General features: G+C 36.9%; 1 protein-coding gene across 1 annotated transcript; it reads right to left on the bottom strand.

Moving 5' to 3' along the window:
- Window positions 1-150: 150 nt before the first annotated feature.
- On the bottom strand, window positions 151-3,039 carry LOC107693445 (homeobox protein otx5-like). The gene is made up of 3 exons (XM_016492840.1): window positions 2,509-3,039; window positions 1,497-1,648; window positions 151-1,066 (listed from the first exon to the last, which is right to left on the bottom strand). The coding sequence occupies exons 1-3, from the start codon at window positions 2,603-2,605 to the stop codon at window positions 470-472; spliced, it is 846 nt and encodes a 281-aa protein (XP_016348326.1). The 5' UTR covers window positions 2,606-3,039; the 3' UTR covers window positions 151-469.
- Window positions 3,040-5,949: the final 2,910 nt, after the last annotated feature.

The raw sequence follows: 5,949 nt of genomic DNA, 5'->3' as shown, positions 1-5,949 counted from the left end.
ATACTTTCCGTACCCACTGTATATATATATATATGTGTGTGTGTGTGTGTGTGTGTGTGTGTGTGTGTGTAGGTTTTGATATTTACTTCAGTGTGTTGTGAAATATGTTCTAGTCTGTGTGTGTGTGTGCGTGCGTGCGTGCGTGTGTGTGTGTGAGGTAAATGGTTAATAATGATGACTGATCAGTAGACTTGAGGAGTCCCTTCACTCTCAGCCAATCACAGAGCAGGTCTGGATTACAGAGGAACAGTCTTCACCTGTTCCAAAATGGGCCCTTTTCCCTTCTGAGATCTGAGATTCCCTTCCCTTTTCACCTCTGAGATAACGTGAATCCTGCTGATTCAGTCCTGTTCATCATCTAAATGTCTCTGGCATTTCAAGCAATAGTTTAGATTAATTTATTCTTCATCCATCTTCTCCTAATTCTCCTTCCCTCTTGTTATTTTTCTTCACTCGCTCACTTTCTCTTCTACAGCACCTGGAATTTATGGTCGAGGCAGTCCACGGTACTAAAGTTGAGCTTCCAGGCCTGCTGGTCCTTGTAGTCCAGGCAGTCTACGGAACTGAAACCCAGCGAGGAGGTGCTGTATCCTTGGGAGGAGAGGGAGGGTGACTGGCTGAGCGAGCCGCCCATGGAGGGCACGGTGAGGGGAGAGAGGGCGCCCCCACTTGCAGACAGCTGACTGGTCATGGGGGAGAGGTACGGGCTGCAATCTAATCCACTGAAATAAGGAGAGGAGCTGTAGCCCTGGCTATAGGTGGAGGGCTGACCATAGCTCATAGGATAGGGAGCAGGGCGATGCACACAAGGTGTGCCGGAGCCACACAATGGGTCAGGAAGGGGGGATAGAGAGGTGGGACTCCACACAGAAACTGGTGCTGTGCCTGTACTGGCACTAGGGGGCACGGCTGGGGCAGAGGCAGCCGCCACTGAGGAGCTGGCACCAGGGTCAGAGGTCAGTTCAGAGGGTGGAGAGGACTTCTTTTTAGGGGGACGGGGCTTGGGCTGACCGCTGGTCTGCTGTTGCTGTTGGCGGCATTTAGCACGACGGTTCTTGAACCAAACCTGAGGGAAATAAGATTGAGGTTAAAGGTGGAAATAAAAGTTTGCCTCATTTCGCTAAAGGTCAAAATGTACTTGTTTCTTTTATATACTGTACAAATCTCATGCTTTATTATCAGGCCTGCAATATTAATCGGCCTCACAAACATAGACTGTCAGAGTTGTGTTTCTTTTCAATACTTGAGACTCAACTATTTAAAATAGATTCAATTTCAAATGCACACATGGTGCATTATTTAGCTGAAGATGAATGGTTTACTTGCATCAAAGCAAATGAGTGTTAGATGCTGGGATTAATGTATTTTATTATACTTGAAATGAATGATCTGTTTCTGCTACCTAAGACATAATGCCATGTGTGTTTAGAATAATGTTAGGCAGTCTGAAAGGTGTCAGAGAGATGTTTGTCTCAGTTTGAGGCAGACAGGCTCACCTGAACTCTGGACTCTGGAAGGTTGATTTTCAGAGCCACCTCTTCTCGCATGAATATGTCTGGGTAGCGTGTTTTGGTGAACAAGGCTTCCAAAATGTCCAGTTGGGTCCGTGTGAAGGTAGTGCGCTCCCGACGCTGCTTCCTTGGAATGGCTATTTATAAAAACATTGACATTACACAGTAAGAAACAACTTTAAGTTTTTTCAGTTGAAAAAAGGAATGTACATTTACAGTAAAAGATAAAACTTTTTGTATTTAGATATAGATGGTATCAGTTTTAATTGTTTAATGTGAGCTTATAACAGTTAATAATATGGTTGATGTTGGTGAGAGAAAGAGGGAGGGGCTTGGACTATCCATTGTCAACATACAACATAGATAGATAGATAGATAGATAGATAGATAGATAGATAGAATTAGGGCTTTATTCATATTTACATTCTGAACCCATTCAGCTTTATTTTTATTCTTTATGCAATACTAGTATGATAATTAATTTATTTGCAACAACAGGGAACCAAACGCGCAAATTTTAAAGCTAGAATTAAACCGTTCATAATTGGCTATAAAGTAACTTTACATAATAAACAAGCAAACACACGATCGCTTTAAATTAAAACTTTAAATAAAAGAATGTTGGTTACATAAAATTTTTAATAATTTTATTAAAAAAAAACTCTAACGTTTTACAAAAAACCCTCAAGATGAGTTTCAAATATACATTTTACATGGATTTTTATATAGTTATTATTTGTTAGAATGTGGGTAGTACGTTTGTTACTACGTGAGCAAGTCCAGTTAATGTGGCTATCAACTGGTTATATTATATTCAATTTACGTTGCTTAAATTGTAAGAAAAAATGGGGTAGGCTAACTCATCTAAAATGAAACAGGACAGATGAGGCTACCTTTCAGTTTTGCTTTTCTCCTCTCTTTTGAGTTCCCTGAACACCAAAATTAATCAAATGTCTGACACAGACATATTATAAATGATTAATACGAATGAACTGACCTGGGTAGCCGACGGCGGTGTGGAGCAGGTCCATTCCTGAGGCGGACGGCGTTAACCCGTTCACAGCATAATGGGGCTGCTTTATGTAGGACATCATTCTTGGGACGGCCGCGTCTCTCGCACACTCTCTCTATTGCTCTCTCTCTCTCCCTTCCTCTCTCTCACTCTCTTTTTTCTCTGTGATGCTTTTTTTACGGGTTGGGGGTCGCGCTCTGCTCCTGATGGTCGCGTGTCTGTGCTGGCGCTTGGCGCGTGCGGTGCTCCTTCAGTCTCGCGCCTCTCCAAACACCTGTAGATTCTGATTCTTTCCCGCTTCTCAGTGTCTTGAACAAGCGCACCCTCTTGCCCAGGTTTAGCAATGTCATTAATAACGCCCTGAGTATCAAAGATAAGCGTGCTCTTTTAATGTGAAGTAATAGTAAAAGTAAAGCCTATTCTCCACAAAAGTTTTAGACTCTATTTCAGAGTTGTGGCGTTGGTTAAGGCGCGTGTCCCTTGGGCAGGACCGGACAGGAGCGGGACACTATGAGCAATAAGACACCAAGCAGCTAATCAAGGGCCATCTCTCTCTCTCTCTCTCTCTCTCTCTCTCTCCTCCGTCATTTGACGTGTAGCCTTTCTTAACACGTGGTATGACAATAGACATGTTTATTTTACTTAAAATATAAGGTAAAAGTGCAAAATCAGTAGATTATGATGGGTTGTCTGATTGGGCCTGGTTGTCTGGTTATGACATAACCATTCGATTTTCGAACGGTTTGTTTAAACTATAAAACAATTTATTTCGTTTTTTATTTTGAAACCAATATAGTAGCAAATAAAAATTGTAAAGATATATCGAAATATGGAGAATATTGCCTTTAAAAAAATGAACAAGGATCCGGGCAAAAAAAGGCCGAGGTCTCAAAATGCCGCAGATATTTAAAATATTTAAAATGTTTAGATATATTTAAAAAATATTTATAATATATTTAACTATATTATAAATAGATTTTAAAATGTTGTGTATAGGGTGTTTTAATTAAAACGTTTTTTTTTTTCATTATATTATCTGGGTCTGTGTGGTTTTAGGAACCGTAGGAACCATTAATTGATTCATTTGAAGCAAATGTGATACGCTGTAAATGAGATGTTTTAGAAAAATGGGCCCTCACAGTAAATATACCCCTGAAAATCACTTTCAGGGGGCAGAAATCGTTCCCTAATAATAATAATATAAAACATTCATTTTATTTCTATTTTATATAGCCTAGGCCTATTCTATTTACAACTTGTGCAGAAGCTATTAACCATTAATTCCACATGAATAGAGTGTTTTTTCGTCGTATGTTGATCGGCGCTGCGCAATTGTTCCATCTTTAAAGAAACCACACTATAATAGTTTAAATGTCAGATATTAGACGAAAGTGTAATTTGAATCTCACAAATAAGACACTCTGAAATTTAATTCGTTCATCGAATGTGTTTGTTTTTTTCCGGTTATTAATATTAATATGTAAGAAAAATTTTCTTGTGGACATTTTCTTGCTCGGTCCTGTTAACACTTCTGCATAACAACATGTATAATATAAATAAATTATTTTTTAATTTATCATTTATTTGTATATCTGTTACTTTATTGCAATTACGTGATTAACTTAAAATCCTTTATCATAATTTCTTGACTGAATACAAAACATAAAAGCAGCATAATACCACTAAAAGATTTGACTCCACATTTGGCATAATAATGATTTGTAAAACATCTCAAATTTAGTGTTATTCTTTACACTTTATTTTGGACCAGACACACATGCATACATAGCCTACACACAGTTATGAATTATCATAATATGCTTTGTGTGAATAGTCACTTAACCTAAAGAGAGGAAAGAGAGATTTCTCATCAGGAGGGAAGAAGAATAGCTGGAAGTTAAGAAATGTGTGGATAAATGATGAATAAAACAAAACAAAGACAGAATATTATCTTCACCAGTGATGGAGGCCTGATTAAAGAAGAAAGGATAACAGCCATGTGTAAGGTTGTTGACCAGTTCTGATGCAGGAAAGGATCCATATTTGCTGTATGGAGCTATCTGAAAATTTCATTAAAATGTATTATAGAAAGAGAAAATGGAATGTTTTATTTGAAAGTATTATGTGTTTGAGTGTAAACATGTTAGTGAGAGAGAGAGAGGGAGAGAGGCTAGGAAGGCGTTAAATGGCACTCAAGATGAACTGAGTGTGATAGGTTGCCTTAAAACAGACACAGTGCAGACAGGGTTATTTGACTGTGACTGAGGTAGATGTCATTCCTCCTAAGTACAGCCAAGGAACAAAGGGCAACAAAGAATCTTCATATTCCCTTAACTATTATGACAAGCTTTTCTCTAAATGACAAAAATATACTTGTATTATCTTGCCTAAAGATGTGCATGTATTGAATACAAGAATGAGAGACTAAAAATGTCTACTGTATTTGGTGACAAAAAGCAGCAGAAGATTTGCTTTGGATTCTATCAGCTTGCTTTACCACATACAAGTAAATAATTTCTTTTTCTTTTTTTAAAGGTAATTTGAAAAAGAAATATGAGCTGGAAAGACATCTCAGTTGAGTGGTCAGATGTTAAGAGGAAATGCAAACCCTGTTCTTATTCAGAATCAGGATTATTTTGCGATACATATATAAAAATAACATTTTTAAAAAGCATTTATATTGGTGGGCCTTCACCTTATAAACTCAATAATGTAGAAAAAAACTTCCAGTTGTCCACCCCTTTAATCAGCCTCTAACCAACGGTTCTCAATAAAAATTATTTTAAAAATTATAATAAAACGATAATAAAAATTTGAATATATATTGTAATATTTTGTGAAATATGCAAGTAAAGCATTGACATAGCTACAATTATTTCGTTTGTCAAATTTCAGGACCTACAAATGTATATATATATATATATATATATATATATATATATATACAGTATATATCTATATATATATATATATAGACAGTAGAATGGTGAAATACACTATTTATACAATTTCAAAGCTCTATAAGCAGGTTTTATAAGTAGTATTTCTTTATTTCATTGCAGAATTAATCATTCAACATAGAATTAATGAGATGATAGACAATATCATTCCCAAACAACAACTGTTTTTTTATGTTTGTCTTTTTATTTATATTACTAACTAATAATCAGTCTAGTTTTCTTGTAATTTTTAAATCATTTGCTCAGATTATAAAACTGTAGAACATGCCTGTATTTCAGTGGTTGTTATTGTTGTTTTGTGTAAAAGCAGTTTAAAAAAAGAGACAATTTATTGTTGTTGCTCTGTGTCAGTGTAAGATGTTTGTATGTTTATGTGTTCAGGATCTGGGCTTGTGTGCTTGCAGAAGGGGAAGTTTTGTGGAGGGTGCTGCAGTGGGGGTGGGGGGACCAGTCCGTCCATCTGGCA

Source organism: Sinocyclocheilus anshuiensis, unplaced genomic scaffold (genome assembly GCF_001515605.1).
Source record: "Sinocyclocheilus anshuiensis isolate Anshui unplaced genomic scaffold, SAMN03320099.WGS_v1.1 scaffold1296, whole genome shotgun sequence".
Taxonomy (NCBI): Eukaryota; Metazoa; Chordata; class Actinopteri; order Cypriniformes; family Cyprinidae; genus Sinocyclocheilus; species Sinocyclocheilus anshuiensis.
The sequence above is the reverse complement of the archived record's forward strand: the minus strand, read 5'-3'. Positions and strand labels throughout refer to the sequence as shown.

Coding starts and splice junctions, on each gene's coding strand:
- LOC107693445 (XM_016492840.1), bottom strand. CDS start 2,605: ATGATGTCCTACATAAAGCAGCCCCATTATGCTGTGAACGGGTTAACG. Junction 1,649..2,508: donor CACCGCCGTCGGCTACCCAG/GTCAGTTCATTC, acceptor TTTTATAAATAG/CCATTCCAAGGAAGCAGCGT. Junction 1,067..1,496: donor TTCCAGAGTCCAGAGTTCAG/GTGAGCCTGTCT, acceptor TATTTCCCTCAG/GTTTGGTTCAAGAACCGTCG.